Source organism: Camponotus floridanus, unplaced genomic scaffold, assembly GCF_003227725.1.
Source record: "Camponotus floridanus strain SB8 unplaced genomic scaffold, Cflo_v7.5 scaffold132, whole genome shotgun sequence".
Classification (NCBI taxonomy): Eukaryota; Metazoa; Arthropoda; class Insecta; order Hymenoptera; family Formicidae; genus Camponotus; species Camponotus floridanus.
The window spans coordinates 539,333-557,874 of NW_020229251.1; the positions used below are offsets into that span (position 1 = coordinate 539,333).

At 54.0% G+C, this 18,542-nt stretch overlaps 1 protein-coding gene across 1 annotated transcript; it reads left to right on the forward strand.

Moving 5' to 3' along the window:
* The first annotated feature begins 8,579 nt into the window (after positions 1-8,579).
* LOC112637118 lies at positions 8,580-9,852 on the forward strand. The gene is made up of 2 exons (XM_025406113.1): positions 8,580-9,155; positions 9,205-9,852. The coding sequence occupies exons 1-2, from the start codon at positions 8,580-8,582 to the stop codon at positions 9,850-9,852; spliced, it is 1,224 nt and encodes a 407-aa protein (XP_025261898.1).
* The last annotated feature ends 8,690 nt before the right edge of the window (positions 9,853-18,542 follow it).

Here is an 18,542-nt window from a genome sequence, read left to right on the forward strand (position 1 = left end):
CTCGCGCGAACGTCTCGTCGATCTCGCTCTTCGCCGGTTCCCTCTCTCGCGCGCTCGCGCCTCGCGCGGAATCGTCTCCGACGCGCTCGGCTATGCGTCGCAACGGCTCGACGATCGGTTTGAAACGCGTCTCCAGAGCGCTATCGCTCTCCATCTTTCCGGTCTTCAACGCTCTGTGCTTCCTGCGAATCGACGCGCGCGTTCTCGCTATCTCTATCGCGGTTTTCTCGCGTCTGTCGACGTCCGTCATCGCGCGCGTCATTTCTCGACGTTTCGCCTTCTCTTATCTCTCCCTCCCCTCTACGATCGCCACCGTCTCGAGAGGACCGACTCGTCCTCGACGACGACGCACGCCGACGCTCTACGGCACGGCGTAATCGTTGAACCCTCGCCTGTATCTGCCGTTGCGCAGCGCGCTATCTTTGTCGATCACTAGAAAACCGTATCGGTATTTCCAACACGCGCGACACAGCGCGTGAAAATCCTCGTACGGCATATCGGTGTTCACGTGATCGCTGTGCACGTGTTTCAGATTAGTGCCATCCTGCTTAAAGAGTATCAACAGATTCGCGTTGTCGCGTATCAGATGTTTGGGTATCTTAGCGTACGATTGACACAGATAGAAGCAATCGACCTTCGCGTGACGTCCCATGGCGAAGTACTCTCTCACGACGTCCTGTTTGTCGCAGGCCACGTCGTCGAACACGAATATCGAGTTCGGCGACGCCTCGCTAGGTGGGATGACGTCGACGTTGTTCGAATACGTGAAGTAACCGATATCCCTCATAGGTTTCAACAATTTCTCCAGATATCGATATTTAGGCTGATGCAACGATTTCGAGTAAACGTACACGTTCTCGAATCGCACGCCGTGCGGGCTCTCCAGAAGGCTTATTAAAACGTTCGTTTTACCGCAATTAGAGGGGCCGCAGATTACGCAGCGGATCGCGGTCGGTAACAGATTACCGTGTCTTCGCGGTTCCTCGTTCATCGAGCGCGTCTTACCGTCGACGTTGGACACTCTTATCGCGATCGGTTGACGCACGAAACGCATCGTTTTCTCTCTCTCTCTCTCCTCTCGCGATTCTTCCTCGTTGTCGCGAGCGAATCTGCGTCACAGCGCGCAGACTCGCGCGCGCGCGAGCAACGAGCGCGGATTCGTCCTCGCGAACGGATATATATAGAGGGAGAAAAAAACGATCGCGCAGTTAGGCGTGTCCGATCGACGGTGACGCGATAGAGTTACGCGCGCGCGACGCTTCGTCATGTTTATTCTATTGGTGAACGATTACGATATTCTCGGGCTCAACGTCGATCAGTTGCAGTACGTTCCGAAGAAGCTTCTGCTGGACAAGTACGGCGATTTCGTCGATCGATTGTGGGAGAGATTGCCCGTACATCTGCAGGACGATCCGGACATGCAGCGTTATCGCCTCTGTCACAAGCATCACAATCAGCCGTGGCAACGAACGCACATCGACGGTTCCCCGCCGCCGCGCGTCAAAGACTGCGGCGTGTGCCGGGAGAAGGAAATGGCGTGACGATGATGAGCGCGTCGACGATCGAGGCGTATGAGATACGCCGAGGACGCCGCGACGGAAGTCGTCGGCGGTAGCGGTTTGCTCAATAGAACTATAAACGCTCTTCCGTTCGAACTACATATACCGGGATATCAGTTCTGCGGCCCCGGTACTCGTCTCGCTAAGCGGCTCGCGCGAGGCGATCGTGGCATCAATCCGCTGGACGCGGCTTGCCGCGAGCACGACGTCGCCTATTCGCGGAGCGACGATCTCGCCGATCGGCACGTCGCGGATCGGACGCTCGGAGCGAGAGCGTTCGAACGTATCCGGGCCGGGGATTCGACCCTCGGCGAGAGAGTGGCGGCGTCGGCCGTATGGGCGGCTATGAAGGTGAAGACGAAACTAGGAATGGGTATGGCTGGAGCGCGAAGAGGCGCGAGAAAGAGCGGCGGGGGCGGCAAGAGAAGAACGACCGCGACGAGGAGGAGGAGGACGACGACGACGACGACGACCGCGACGAGGAGGAGGAAGACCGACGACACGACGACGCGGGTTCTTTCCCCGCGGCGAAAGCGGCGGTTCCCTGCCGCGTTGCGGCGCTCGGAGCTTTAGGATCGCTGTTCGGCGGAAGCGGCCGGCGTGGCGAACGATGGTGAACGACGGTAAGGCCGCGCNTCGAACAGTGTCTTGTACTTGCTCACGCGCATGGGATCGTTCGGTCGAAATTTTCCCGGAGCGGCGATTTCGGGTGGCTGTACACCGTCGACAGGAGTCTCGACGCTCGAGCGGGCGTCACGTCGATCGGACGCATCCCGATGGTTCGATGTTTGCGAGCGTTGTACTCGGATATTAGACGCGGTAGCGGCGTCGAGCCACTTGTACGTTCCGTTCCGCGTGAAGTACTTCCACATCGAGTTCTTGAGCGTGCGATTGAAACGCTCGACGATCGATGATTTCAGCACCGAATACATCGAGTACTGATTGATTCCGTGTCTATCTACGAATCTTCGCACCTTGGCGTTGTAGAACTCCTTTCCTTTGTCGGTCTGCAGATTTCCTCGGGCGACGTCCGGAGGCGCGCGTCACGCTCGACAGGGCTCGAGCGACCTCGTCGCCGCTCTTTCTCTTGAGCGGTACCGCCCACACGTACTTGCTCAGAGCGTCGATGACGGTGAGTATGTAATTGTGGCCTGTGTTCCGTCTGGCGTAAGGACGCATCTCGACGACGTCCGTTTGCCACAGATCGTTGTATCCGCGCATCGCGACGCGGCGGCGGGGGAAGTTCTTTCTCGCCGGCGCGTGCAGCTCGTTCACGAGTCTCCGTTTCGAGGCGCTCATCTCGCCGTCTCTATTTTTTTTTTTTACCCTCTCTTCGACTGGTTGCTTATCAGGAGTTTTAGCGCCCAGTTGTATGATTACCTTATTCGGATCGATCGTCTTAGAATCGCAGCCGCCGCCGCCGCCTTCCCCGCCGCCCCCGTCGCCGTCATCGTCGTCGCGGCCGTTCTCCTCGCGAGTTCGTTCGCGTCTTTCCTCAGACGCGTCACTCGGCGTCCAGTTCTCGCAATTTCGCGTTGGAAGTCAGCGTCTTAGCCGTCAACTCCTGCAGCGTTCTGTCGTGACCGCTCAACGCGGCTCGATTTCCTCTCGTTGTTCGCCGCTACGTTGTTCACGACAGAGATCTCTCCAAGGCGCGCACTCGCTTCTCCGTTTTCTCGCCGATCTCCTCGAGCCGCGCGACGGAGGTCTCCAGTTCGCGCGACAGTTTGCTCGACGCGTCCCCGTTCGCTCGATTCGTCTCGACGGAGCTCTCCAGATCGCCCAGTCGCTTGTCGACGACCGCGCGCTCCGATCTCTCCGCCTCGACGGTCTCGATCCTCGTCGCGGCGAGCTCATGCAGATTCTCCAGCGTTTGCAGCCGATTCTCGAGAGCGCTCCCCCTCGTGCGAATCCGCGTAAAGTCGGCTTCCAGAGCGCTTGATCTTTCGGTCGCGGCGCTCTCGAGAGCGTCGATCTTCTTGCTCAGAGCGACGATTTTCTTCGCCGTCGAGACCGCGTTGTTATCCGCTAGCGTTCTCGCGCTCGCGATAAGTTGGTGATTGGCTCGCCACGTTCGCTCTCACCGCGTGTATAACGCTTTCGACGTAACTCTTGTTCGTCGCGTCGTCGTCGTCGTCGGCCAGGCAACTCGTATCTTGAGACGCCTCGCGTCGTAATGCGACGCGGAGGGAAGACGTCGGAGACGGTCAGGCACAGCGCGTTATCGCGCACGTAATTTCGCAGAGATTCCACGCTCGCGCGCAATCTAGCGCTCGTCGCGTCGCGACCGCGTCTTCTCCGCGTCGACACTCCGAACTTGCTCGCGAACATCGCGTCGTCGAATGAAGCGCGCGCGCGATCGTCTCACAGTATCTCGCCCGCCTCGCGGAGCTCCTCGATTATCGACAGGATCTCGTTGTCGTGAGCGTTGTTGCCGGCTTGACGAGAAGCGTCCAGCAATCTGAGACGATCCACCAATTCGTTCGGATCGTCCCAGTGAACGTAGTCCACGGTGTCGCGGGTCGCGCGCATAGCCGCGGCACGCGACCCCGCCGATCTCTTCCTCGGACTGTCCGTCCGCAGGATCGGAGCTATGACGTGCTTGTACTTGTATCCCTTGTTTCCCAGTACGAACATGCGAATATTGTGCTCGCGCCTGTGAGTGTTAGTTTGCAGAAGTATGCTCCTGTACGCGGCTTTGTCTCTCTCGGTGTACTTGAAATCGTCGAGAATTCTCTTGAAGATCAATTGTACTGACCGGGAGTAAATGGCGTATCTGACTCCGTCCACGAATATCGCGTTGTCGACGCCTACGTCGAATCGCTTGTCCCCGAGCATAGTGCCCGCGTCGGCGAAGTAGACTCCGTAAACGTGATCGAAATCGCTCGGCGCGCCGCCGCCGAGAAGAGCGCCCACGTACTTTCGCGCCAATGGGCCCAATTGATCGCGCAAGATGTCTCGCCCCTCGAGGAGTCCGCAGAGACCGTCTCACGGACGTTTCGAGCGTCGCCGGCGATCCGAGGAAGACGTCGTCGCTCATCTCGAACGTCTCCTCGACAGGCGGCTGCGCGAAGAGGTCTCCGCTCGCGAATTCGCGCCGTTGCGCGGGAGACGCGTCCGACGCTCCCACGGGCGTGGAAGTCGTCGCATTCAGACGGCGAGATCGCTTAGCTTTGAATCCTTTCGCGGACGACGGCGGCGGCGGCGGTAACGCGCTCTTCTCGGTCTCTTCCTCGTCGTCCTCCTCCTCCTCCTCCTCCTCCGACGCCTCCGTTCTCTTGACGCTTCGCGCGAACGTCTCGTCGATCTCGCTCTTCGCCGGTTCCCTCTCTCTCGCGCTCGCGCCTCGCGTGGAATCGTCTCCGATGCGCTAGGCGATGCGTCGCAACGGTTCGACGATCGGTTTGAAACGCGTCTCCAAAGTGCTATCGCTCTCCATCCTTCCGGTCTTCAGCGCTCTGTGCTTTCTGCGAATCGACGCGCGCGTTCTCGCTATCTCTATCGCGGTTTTCTCGCGTCTGCCGACGTCCGTCGTTCCTCGACGTTTCGCCTTCTCTTATATCTCTCCCCTCTACCATCTCGAGAAGACTGACTCATCCTCGATGACGACGACGACGACGACGACGCACGCGACGCTCTACGGCACGGCGTAATTGTTGAACCCTCGCCTGTATCTGCCGCCTGTGATTGCGCAGCGCGCTATCTTTGTCGATCACTAGAAAACCGTATTGGTATTTCCAACACGCGCGACACAGCGCGTGAAAATCTTCGTACGGCATATCGGTGTTCACGTGATCGCTGTGCACGTGTTTCAGATTAGTGCCATCCTGCTTAAAGAGTATCAATAGATTCGCGTTGTCGCGTATCAGATGTTTGGGTATCTTGGCGTACGATTGGCACAGATAGAAGCAATCGACCTTCGCGTGACGCCCCATGGCGAAGTACTCTCTCACGACGTCCTATTTGTCGCAGGCCACGTCGTCGAACACGAATATCGAGTTCGGCGAAGCCTCGCTAGGCGGGATGACGTCGGCGTTGTTCGAATACGTGAAGTAATCGATATCCCTCATAGGTTTCAACAATTTTTTCAGATATCGATATTTAGGCTGATGCAACGATTTCGAGTAAACGTACACGTTCTCGAATCGCACGCCGTGCGGGCTCTCCAGAAGGCTTATCAGCACGTTCGTTTTACCGCAATTAGAGGGACCGCAGATTACGCAGCGGATCGCGGTCGGTAACAGATTACCGTGTCTTCGCGATTCCTCGTTCATCGAGCGCGTCTTACCGTCGACGTTGGACACTCTTATCGCGATCGGTTGACGCACGAAACGCATCGTTTTCTCTCTCTCTCTCTCTCCTCTCGCGATTCTTCCTCGTTGTCGCGAGCGAATCTGCGTCTCAGTGCGCAGACTCGCGCGCGCGCGAGCAACGAGCGCGGATTCGCCCTCGCGAACGCATATATATAGAGGGAGAAAAAAAACGATCGCGCAGTTAGGCATGTCCGATCGACGGTGACGCGATAGAGTTAGGAGCGCGCGCGCGACGCTTCGTCATGTTTATTCTATTGGTGAACGATTACGATATTCTCGGACTCAGCGTCGATCAGTTGCAGTACGTTCCGAAGAAGCTTCTGCTGGACAAGTACGGTGATTTCGTCGATCGATTGTGGGAGAGATTGCCTATACATCTGCAGGGCGATCCGGACGTGCAGCGTTATCGCCTCTGTCACAAGCATCACAATCAGCCGTAGCAATGAACGCACATCGATGGTCCGCCGCCGTGCATCAAAGACTGCGGCATGTGCCGGGAGAAGGAAATGGCGTGACGATGAGCGCGTCGAGGCGTATGAGATACGCCGAGGATGCCGCGACGGCAGTCGTCGGCGGTAGCGGTTTGCTCAATAGAACTATAAACGCTCTTCCGTTTGAACTACATATACCGGGATATCAGTTCTGCGGTCCCGGTACTCGTCTCGCGAAGCGGCTCGCGCGAGGCGATCGAGGCGTCAATCCGCTGGACGCAGCTTGCCGCGAGCACGACGTAGCCTATTCGCGGAGCGACGATCTCGCTGATCGGCACGTCGCGGATCGGGCGCTCGGAGCGAGAGCGTTCGAGCGTATCCGGGCCGGGGATTCGACCCTCGGCGAGAGAGTGGCGGCGTCGGCCGTATGGGCGGCTATGAAGGTGAAGACGAAACTAGGAATGGGTATGGTTGGAGCGCAAAGAGGCGCGAGAAAGAGCGGCGGCGGCGGCAAGAGAAGAACGAGCTCGATGAGGAGGAGGAGGACGACGACGAGAGGACGGGTTCTTCCCGCGGCGAAACGCGGCGGCTTCCTGCCGCTGTTGCCGGCGCTCGGAGCTTTAGGATCGCTGATCGGCGGAGCGGCCGGCGTGGCGAAGATGGTGAACGACGGTAAGGCCGCGTGTCGACAATTGGAGGAGCTGCAGCGACACAATCGAGCGATGGAGGGCCGCGATTTGTATCTCGCGCCTTACAAGCGCGGCGGAAGCATCGAGACGAGGCGGACGAACGGTTAGGAGGAAAAGAAAAAAAAATCGCGCCTTCGCGCGCGTTAGACGACGTCGTAGCTCCGATCGGCGTCACGACGAACGAACAGTTGAACAGCGCGGCCAGGCGCGCTCGCGTGCGTCACTTCAGAGGTGTGTTCATGCGCGACGCGTTGCCGGCGCGAGTTCGTCGCGACGAGAGTGGTATCGTGAACCTGGACGACGCCTCGGGGCCGAGCACGCATTGGGTGGCGTACGCTAAAAGGGGAAAAGACGCTATCTACTTCGACGCTTTCGGCAATCTTCGACCGCCTCGAGAACTCGCGCGTTATCTCGGACGCGACACGCGCGTCGCGTACAATCGCGACTCTCAGCAGACGTACGATCAGAGCGTCTGCGGACAATTGTGCCTGCGCTTCCTTCGACGAGTCGATTGGGGAGGAGAAAGGAGGAAGCCCTTCGGTCTCTAACGGCGATAGCGCTAGTCGTCATGTCGCTGATTCTCACTGACCGGAAGAAGCAACGTTCTCACGGCGAGTTACTTTCCGCCTCTCGATTTGAGCGACGACGATTACGAGCTCGGCCTGACCAATTTCGAGACCTACAACACGATTCCGAACGTGAATTCCTCGAACAATAAATTTTACTTCGACGACGACGACGAGACGATCGCGATCCCGATCGGATCCTACGAGCTGCGCGACATAAGCGCGTATCTGAGAGCCGCGATTCTTCGAAGACGGCGACGACCGCCGAGCGCGAGTACCGGTGGGAGAGTCGGCGGTGATGGCGCCAGCGACGGCGACGACGACGAGGAATATCTGTACGACGTCGAGGACGCGGAGGACGAGAGCGGCGATCGCGTTCTCGCGCTACGCGGTAACGACAATATGAGAAGCGAAATCAAATGCCCGTACCGAATTAATTTCACCAAACCGAACAATATCGGATCGTTGTTAGGTTTCTCCCAGTCTCGCGTATTGCGGCCGAACAAATGGTACGCGTCCGACGAGCCCGTGAGCATTATCGCGGTTACACGATTCGCGTGGAATGCAACCTGACGACGGGCGCGTACGTGAACGGGAGATCCGTCCACGCGATACACGAATTCGCGCCGAACGTCCCGCCGGGATACAAAGTGTCGGAGATCCCGAGGCAGATCATTTATCTGCCGGTCATCGCGCGATTCGTGACCGACGTATCGCTGCGCGTCGTCGATCAGGACGGTCGATTGATCGATTTCCGCGGCGAGGAGATCTCGATTCGACTGCACGTGCGACGCAGACGATAGAGAGCGCGCGGCGAGACGGGGGAGGGAACGAGGCGATGCTCGTCGTGCGCGAATCTAGCGTCGCGACGTCGCATCGCGACGGCGACCGCGATCGCGTCGCGGGAACTCGAGTCGCGCGCTCGAGAGAAAGGAGCGTCGGGGAATTGTCCGCCAACGTCGCTTTTCTGCGATCCATGGGTTTCGTCGTACCGAGAGCCGCGCGATAGTTCGACGACGACATGAGGGACATTCTGAGCATCGGCGGGGAACCCGTCTTCGACGATCGCATCGTGAAGATCGAGAGTCACACGTACAATCCGTATGCTAACACCACTTTCGGATACAGCGACGAGATACGAATACCCATACAACAGCAGGACCTATACACGCTGCCGTGCGAGAATTTTCTCTACGTCGAAGGTAGACTGCACGCGAAGAATAATCCGCCGCCCGCGTCGAGCGGCGAATCGGGTAAGCCTGTCTCGGCCTCTAAGGAGCCGTCCGTGCCCTCGACGCCGGCGTGGCTCGTGAACAATTGCGTCGCCTTTATGTTCGAGGAGATACGTTACGAGCTCGATGGCGTGGAGATCGATCGTAATCGCAACGTCGGAATAACCAGCACGATCAAGAACTACGTCTCGCTGACGGCCGAACGAGGCAAGATCTTGAAGAATGCCGGATGGGATCTCGCGACTGGACCGAGCGGCGTCGCGTCGACGGGCGACTTCAACTTCTGCGTTCCTCTCGACACGCTGCTAGATTTCTGCGAGGATTACAGGCGCGTTGTCATCAACGTCCGTCACGAGCTGATTCTGGTAAGAGCACGAAACGACAACAATTGTCTGATATCGCGAGGAATTCGAGCCGAGAGTCGAGCTCGCGAAGATACAGTGGCGCGTGCCGCACGTGGTGCTGAATGACGTCAACAAATTATCGCTGTTGCGCACGTTGGACAGCGACAGATATCTGAGCGCGCCCTTTCGCTTGTGGAATCTGTACGAGTTTCCGCTCCTGCAGAGCACGACGAAACACTCGTGGGCCGTAAAAGCGGCCACGCAGCTCGAGAAATCGCATTACGTCATCTTCGCGTTGCAGACCGGAAGGAAGAACGTCCTATCGCAGGACGCTTCCAGATTCGACGCGTGCAATCTGACCAACGTAAAATTGTATCTCAATTCCGACTTCTATCCGTACGACGATATGAATTTGAACTTCGATAAGAACAAGATCGCCGTACTGTACGACGCCTACGCGAGATTTCAACGAACGTATTACGGATCCGCGAGCGACGAGACGCTCCTGACTATGAACAAATTTCTATACTGCGGCCCACTCGCGGTGATAGATTGTTTCCGCCAAAACGAAGCGATTAAGAGCGCCACTGTGGACGTTCGTCTAGAATTCGACTGCAAGGACAACGTTCCTTCTAACATCACGGCGTACTGTCTAATCATTCACGATCGCATAGTGGAGTACAATCCGCTGACGAACGTCGTGCGTAAGATTCTGTAAGACGACATGTCGAACGGGAGGGGAGAGAGGAAACTCGAAATCGCGAAGATATCGGGGAGAGACGCGAATAAACGTCAGTATCTCGCGACGATGACCGCGACGACGGTCGCGGGCGATATTGCGATCTTCGTCGATCTGCAGGGTTTTGTCGTCAACGAGCGATTCGTGACGAAGGAGATGGCGATACTCGCGAGGCAGAGATCTGACGCATCACGTCTTTCGCGCGCCGATGTCGTGGAATCTGCTGACGAAGAGCGAGAAGTCGCAGGCCTGTTGGCTGACTCTTAATCACCACGAATTTCACTGGACCGACGGACACGTGGAGTATAGGCACGCGAAGCAGATCGTTCGCGACGCGATATATCGCGCGTCGAGGGATCTCGAACGCCGCGGTGACGATTTACGTCAAGGGTCTCGAGAAGAAGAAGTGGCTGGCCGACATCGCGGGAGAGGTCGCGGAACAGCTCGACCTGACGATGGAGACCATCGACGCCGATTACGAGGATATCGGACCCCTTCGAACGCTAGCCGCGACTCGCGTCTATCGCTGCGGCTATCACTCGAAGAATTGCGCCTTGGAAAACGTGTGCAAACTGCACAACTGGTGGTTGGAGAGACGCGATCAATTGCGCGACATGTGAACAGAGACGCGTCGCGCGTTTTCCGCGTCGTAGATTAGTCCTGCGTGTACTCTTATCGACTTATTAGCGGTTAATTTATCGCGCCTCATACATTTCCCACATCGTAGATTAGTTTTACGCGTACTCTCGTCGATGTATCGACGATTAATTTTTATCGCGTGCATTGATTTATCGCCTACTTAGAAAGAAGTATTATTAATATCTTCAAAAATAATATTAATAATAAGAAAAAGATAATAATATTGTAACGGTGCACCTTTCCCGACGCCGCGGATCGGCTCGTCGGAGTCAGGGTTCGGGAGAAGGGGAGACTCAGGCTCGCAAAACCACACGGGTACGAATTAATAAAAAATCTTTATTGTAAAATCACCCTACTTACACTTTGATTCTTTACACGAAAATAACGTTCTAGGTACTAGCTAGGACAATGGATACGCCTAAATCTAGTAGTACACACGAAGTTATGTCGCGGTCGCGCAATTACAATTATGAATATGCCTAAATCTAGGTGCTTACCAGTCTTAGTCGCTAGTCGGGACGGGGAGCAGACTTAAGTCTAGTATTATTACGAACACACGTCTTAGGCGCTAGTCGGGACAAGGAACAGACCTAAATCTAGTATGATACACGGAGTCGCGTAACCACAATTGCTAACACGTCTAATCTAGGTATCTACGCGGGACCGTGTCTCGATCGCAAAATCGGCGCGGTCGTGGATACAAAACCCTAAAAAGGAGGTCACGTGTAGCCGTGCACGGACCTGGAGCCGGGTCTGCCGACCGAAATCGGCCGAGGACGGGGGCGCCCGTCCTCAGGGTGGCGTACACGGGTGCCCCATAGTACGCCGGGATACTGGACGTTGGTAGCAACCGACCGGGCCCGGTAGCAACCGGGCTCTGGACCAGGGAAGTTAATCAGGGTCCCCAAGTATACCTCGCGACGCGGAAGTCCGAAGGGGTGGTCACATGCCGCGAGGCACGGACACGGATCCTAGCCGGGCCTGCCGACCGAAATCGGCCGAGGACGGGAGCACCCGTCCTCAGGGTGGCGTACACGGGTGCCCCGTAGTACGCCGGGATACTGGACGTCGGTAGCAACCGACCGGGCCCGGTAGCAACCGGGCTCTGGACCAGGGAAGATAATCAGGGTCCCCAAGTATACCTCGCGACGCGGAAGTCCGAAGGGGTGGTCACGTGCCGCGAGGCACGGACACGGATCCTAGCCGGGCCTGCCGACCGAAATCGGCCGAGGACGGGAGCACCCGTCCTCAGGGTGGCGTACACGGGTGCCCCGTAGTACGCCGGGATACTGGACGTCGGTAGCAACCGACCGGGCCCGGTAGCAACCGGGCTCTGGACCAGGGAAGTTAATCAGGGTTCCCAAGTATATCTCGCGACGCGGACCAGCACGGTTCGGAATCGGCGGATAAGTGGAGCGTTGTCGGCCGCGGGAGAAAGGAGAGTCGGCTGGGTCGGGATTACCTTTATTTATAACTAGGTCATAAGAGACATGAGAACGGCTAGTGTCCTGCGTGTGGGTGGTCGTTGGCTCGGGCAGCGGTGATCCTCCTTTTCGTGGTTGCGGTCGTCGTCCAGGATCGCCAAAGTGGCCGTCCTCCAGAGCCGTGGTCCTCCAAAGCCGGGGATGCGGCTATTCGTCCAGGAGCGATGGGGGAGAGCTGCCCAGGAGCCGTGGAGACGGCTACCCTCCAAGAGTCGCAAGGACGGCTAGTCCCCAAAAGCCGTGAAAACGGCTGTGCACCAGGAGCCGTGAAAACGGCTGTTCACCAGGGGCCGTGAAAACGGCTAGTCCCCAGGAGCCGTGAAAACGGCTGTGCACCAGGAGCCGTGAGAACGGCTAGTCCCCAGGAGCCGTGAAAACGGCTGTGCACCAGGAGCCGTGAGAACGGCTGTGCACCAGGAGCCGTGAGAACGGCTGTTCGCCAGGAGCCGTAAAAACGGCTGTTCGCCAGGAGCCGTGAAAACGGCTGTTCGCCAGGAGCCGGGAAAACGGCTAGTCGGGGCTCAGAATGGAGACCCAGACAATCCGGACGTCGGTTGCAACCGACCGAGTACGGGAGCGCCCGTACCCGAGACCGGGTCGTCGTGGGTCGACGGGAGACTCCTGGTTGTCGGTTGCGATCGACCGGGCACGGTAGCGACCGTGCTCTAAGCCAAGAGTAAGGAGCTCGGTAAGCTGCGAATACCCAGGGTGCGTCCTGTAGCTTCGAGCGTCCCGAAAGTCGGGACAGGAATAGGTACTGGTCTGCCGGAGCGGCCGCCTTATATACCCGGCTGGCCACCCCCACGCGATCTCCTTACGCGGTCATGCGCGTAATAGTGGGGCACGCGGTGATTATCAATCCGCGGTTCCGCGGTTCGGACGCGGTGCTCAATCGGCGGCGCTTGGCGCCAAATTGGCGCCGCGCGGATGTTGGCGCAGTAACGGCCTCGCTGTTACAATATTAATACTAAAAATAATATTAATACTACAAATAATATTAATACTAAGAAAAAATAATATTAATACTAAAAATAATATTAATACTAAAAAATAATATTAATACTAAGAAAAATAATATTAACACTATGAAAAATAATATTAATTAGCGAATAAACGTTAACTCGTATCGCGCATACGCGGTTAAACACATTTTCCGCACTTCCTCCGGAGCAATCGAGAATTTATCACGCCTCGTTATATTACCTCATTATATTTCCGCGCGCTCAGTATTCTAAATGTTCCCAGTGCATTCAATATTCATTCTCAGCGTTATTTTCGCGCGAACGATAGATGACGAATTTTTGAAATTGCTAAGAATGTTTCACGGATGTATGTTCGCGGCGCGAATGTGCGCCTGGAAAATAAAATACATCAAGAGACTCATGAAAGCGATCCTCAGCATAGTGTTAGCGTGGAACGTGAGTACCCTTTTATCATCATTATTTATTCTTTCGCTCTCCTTTGAAGAGACACGCGACGATCGTTGATCGCGCGACATTTTTTACAGTTCGAGGAGGAAGTCGAGATCGAAGGGTTCGTAAGCATACACCATAAGCGTTGGATGCAGAGAAAAAGGCAGGCGCGCCGCATATTCATGGATTTACTGTGGTGCGAGCGACCTACAAGAAATGGGAGAAGAGCGCGCCTAACATGTTTACCGACATATTTCGCTTGAGAAGATTGTTCGGTATGGAATCGCTCGTCCAAGATCATATGTGTAAGACCGCACATATCTACGACGACGACGATTCCTTCGGAGAAATGTGGTACCGCGGTTTGAATCCGATCGACGGAATGAGCTCCGCTCACACGAGTGACGGAATGAGCTCCGCTCACACGAGCGACTACGACGACGACGAGGACGAGTTTTAATCGAGGTACGTATCTCTTTTCGTCTAACGCGCTATTCTTTCATTCCATATACCTCAGTATGATCTATTAATACTATATAAATTGATACTTTATATATTTCAGACGTCTCGCCGACTTCAACACCGAGGGACGGCGCCTTCCCGCCCGATCACCGCTCGCATCGTCCTACGCATTTTACCTCTTCGCATACAACTATATATTAATCCATGTATCGTCATATTATTCCACCCGCCGCATCGTTTCGCGCGATCGTACGATGCGTCGCTTTATACGTTACCTCGTACCTCACTTCGTATCGTCTTTTTTACATTACTCTATATATTAATCACTCTATATTAATCACTCTATGTATATTTATATATATATACAGGGTAGGGCATTTATCTTGAGACAAGATAATATCTCGATTGGAGTCGATTATTTTGAAAAAAGTTTTAGACAAAAGTTGTAGGGCATTAAAGAGGCTATCGAAAGGTCCATATTACAACTTCCGGTCTAGACCGGAAGTGGCGTTTTTTGATCAAAATTCGTTTTTTTAAATGGAAACACCCATTTTTTGCCGCGGATTTCGATTGGAAATCGAAAAAAAAAATACTTTTTGTTCTTATTATTTTTTCGATTTAACCCATATTTTGGCCATAAAAAACAAAAAACACAAAAATCTTGAGATAACGGAGTACCTTATTGGAATCCCTTTTTTAACTTTAAGGTTGAAAAACTGTACAACTATTAACTACTTTTAGCACTACCCAGGAATAACGACGGGGACGTAGTAGTTTTTTATCCCCTTTGGGGTGCTTGTTTTAGGTGAGACCCCTTGCCCTTGCCACAATTTGGTATGATTGTCTTATCTGTTTGAAATTAATTTAATTTAATAAGTGCTCAAATTGGCGACCTTCGACTTCAATGCACTTATTGATCCGAACTTCCATAGATCGTACACAACTGCGGAGTACATCAGGTGATATTTTGGCACAAGCATTTCGGATTCGTTGCATCATATTTTCACGAGATGTTGGCACTTCTTTGTAAACTTCGCTCTTTATGTAACCCCATAAATAAAAGTCTGGAGATGTAAGGTCTGGAGATCTTGCTGGCCAATTTACTGGACCCCCTCTACCGATCCAGCGTCCATTGAATTCGCGATCCAAAACTTCACGAGCAGTTCGGGAGTAATGCGATGGACATCCATCGTGTTGAAACCACATTTGTTGTCTTACATTTAAGGGTACGTCCTCAAGTAAAAGCGGAAGTTGATTTTGTAAAAAATTACGATATGTTTCGCCGTTTAAATTGCCTTCAATGAAGTATGGACCTACTATCTTGTCACCAACTATTCCACACCAAACGTTCACAGACCATTGACGCTGATGCTCAACTTCACGTAACCAATGTGGATTTTGAATACTCCAGTAGTGCATGTTATGTCTATTAACCGTGCCGTGGTTCGTAAAAGAGGACTCGTCTGAAAATAGGACTTTAGCAAAGAAATTAGGATCTTGTTGTATTTGTTGACATGCCCATTGACAAAAGATAACTCGGTTCTGAAAATCATTATCATGAAGTTCTTGGTGCAACGAAATGTGATAGGGATGATATTTATAACGTTTTAATATCTTGCCTACACTACGTCGCGAAATTCCAGAATCGCGTGCAATTTGTCGAGTACTGACATGAGGGTCAACATTTACTGCAGCTAATACAGCAATTTCATTGTCAGTTCCAGTAACTAGGTTTCGACAGGCTCTTTTTCTCTTAGACACACTTCCCTCTTGTAGAAATTGTGTAACAACCCGATAAAAAGATACTCGAGATCGCACGTTATCCGGGAAACGTTCAGCATAAAGTGTAACGGCATCGTCAACATTTCTACTACATTCACCATAAATAAGAATCATTTCTATCTTCTCTTCTACAGAAACAGCCTCCATTTTAAAAAAAGTTTTGCACTGACAAAATTTGAAAAGATAATGTAAGCGTGCGATTATCATATTCGAGATATTATACGCTTCGCGCATGTTATTTCTCAAACGTGTCTTGTCGTTCCGTCCTCGTGTTCTCTTATTTATATTTATATTGCCATGTGCTCGTAGGACAATAGGAGACCTTAGCAAATTTGAAAAATAATAAACGCAACCGTTCGAGGGACAAGCCAGAGCACGGTCTACTTGTCGATTAGCGATTGGCTTAAGCCGGACGAGGAGGGATGAACCAGGCGATAAAACGTCGGAGATTTTTGGCGGGCGTCCTCTCTCGATCGGTCAGAACTCGCAATAAAACATATCTTAATCCTTTGTTAATATCTCGCTCTTTTTTAAATTGACCCGGCCATTCCGTGTACCTGTGTCTTTCCTTCCTGTTAGATTGACTACAGTTTCTCAGAAGTGGGATTCGGACGTTGCGCCCGGTTTCGCGAATTCGGCTCGGGATAGGCGATTCGAGATTTTTTGTGCTTGGGGTACGTGTCGAGTGCGAGACGCACAGGTAGAAACGATCAACGCGTGGTGATCTTTGGATCGCGCGAGTATTGTGGACATCGCGCTGCGCCGAACAAAGTTGTCGAGCGGATCTGAGTGACGATGGCGGAGTCGGTGCAGCCGGGTGATTTCACCATTGCCGAGATGAAGGAGGCTCTTCGTGAAAGAGGATTGCCGGTAGGAGGATCAAAAGCCGAGCTCATCCAGCGGCTAAACACCAACGACCCAGGTGTGTGGGAAGAGCTGAGTGAGCGGCGAGGACGGGCGATCTGCTCGGGCGACTTCCCGGCCTCGGAAGTTGCGCGTTCGCCCAGTGAATCGGGCGACGCCATGGAAATGGAGACCGTGGACGGTACGCCGAGACGAGGGGATCGAGCGAGTATGACGACATCGGAACCGAGGGAACGTGGCGACGCGATGCAGGCGAATTTTTTGTTACTGCGTCGAGAGCGAGAGATCCTGGAGAGGGAACAGCAGCTACTTCGACGAGAGATAGAGATAATGAAGAGTGCAGCCTCGACACCGACGATGACGAGCGGCAGCGTCATTTCTGTGTTTGGCGGCGTGAGGGGAATTAAGGAGCTGCTACCTGAATTTGACGCAGCGGATGGTACTTTCTGGAGGTGGAGGCAGCAGCTGGAGTTATTAAGACGCACGTATCAGTTGGACGATAATTCGACGAGGGTGTTAATTGGCTCTCGGTTGAGGGGCCGTGCGTTGTCTTGGTTCTACTCGAGGGCCGAGCATGTGACGTTGGGCCTGGAGGACCTCCTGCGAGAGATGGAGTCAATGTTTGATCTGCGGCCAGGGAAATTGTCGCTGAGAAGAGAATTCGAGGCTCGTGTGTGGAAGGGAGACGAGCAGTTTTGCGATTATTATCACGAAAAGGTGATTCTCGCGAATCGCATACCGATCGCGGAGGACGAGCTCCTGGATTACATCATCGAAGGAGTGACCGATCCTCGTCTGCAGAGTCAGGCGCGCCTGATGAACTTTCGATCTGGAAGGGAGCTGTTGGGAGCGTTCGAGAAGGTGGCTCGAGTGAATCCTAGGAGACCGGACGTCCGCCCGGGAAAGGACGGGGCGAGGACGGCCGTCGGCGGAGGAGCGGAGGCATCGGCGCGGGGGAGCTCGACGAGGTGCTACAGGTGTCGTGGAGTGGGACACACCGCGGCTCGGTGCGTGCGACCGCAGGCAAAGCGAGTGTGCTATGTGTGCGAATCTCCGGACCATTTGGCTAGGGAGTGTCCGAAGCGAAATCGGCCCGCGGTGTCGGGAATGCCGAACAGCGCTGTACGAGCTGCGTCGACGAACGTTGTGCAGCCGGTCGCGTTGGCAAAACCATACATGATTGCCGTAAAAATTATAGCTAGGAATGGGAGCGACGGTTTCGATAATTATGTGGTAGATGCAATGATAGATTCTGGCTCTCCGATTAGCTTGGTTAAGAGCGAAATAATTCGGGGCGACTCACGTCTGCTCGCCGGTGAGAGCATCGATCAATTTTGCGGAATTAACGGCTCGCGATTGAATGTTGATGGTATCGCTCACGTCGACTTGGAAGTGAGAAGCGTGCGCTTAAAAATGAAATTTTATACGGTGCCTCACAATACAATGGCATATAGCGTTTTACTCGGTAGAGATTTTTTGGGTTGTCCGTTGCTGCGTGTGACGTTAGGGCGAGATCGCGAATGCGGAAGAAGCGCATGTTATTTCTCAAATGATGCATATCGAGTGCGGCGATTGTGCTGTACGTTCGCGCGAGGAATTAAAAATTAATCCGGCCGTTGGCGAGGACACCACTGAAAAGATCTGTGAGATCTATGAATCTTGTTATTTAAGTAATCTTCGAGCGGAGAAATGCGCGCCGGATTTCGAGATGGTTATTGCACTAAAGCACGAACAACCGATAAGTATGCGCCCGCGGAGATTATCGTTCGCGGACAGGGAGGTTTTACGCGAGATATTGGACGATCTAATAGCGAAAATGGTTATACGACCTAGTGATTCACCGTACGCTAGCCCCATTGTGCTGGTGAAAAAAAGAGACGGTAGCTCGCGGTTGTGCGTCGATTACCGCGAATTAAATAAGATCACCATACGCGATAACTTCCCGACGGAATTGATCGACGATAATATTGATCGCTTGAGAGATAAAAGATATTTCACGCTTTTGGATCTGAAAGATGGATTCCAT

What these genes read in the sequence shown, in the direction of transcription:
- LOC112637118 (XM_025406113.1), top strand. Translation starts at nt 8,580, where the DNA reads ATGAGGGACATTCTGAGCATCGGCGGGGAACCCGTCTTCGACGATCGC. An exon ending in TCCGTCACGAGCTGATTCTG is followed by an intron (nt 9,156 to 9,204) that starts GTAAGAGCACGA and finishes GAGGAATTCGAG; the next exon opens with CCGAGAGTCGAGCTCGCGAA.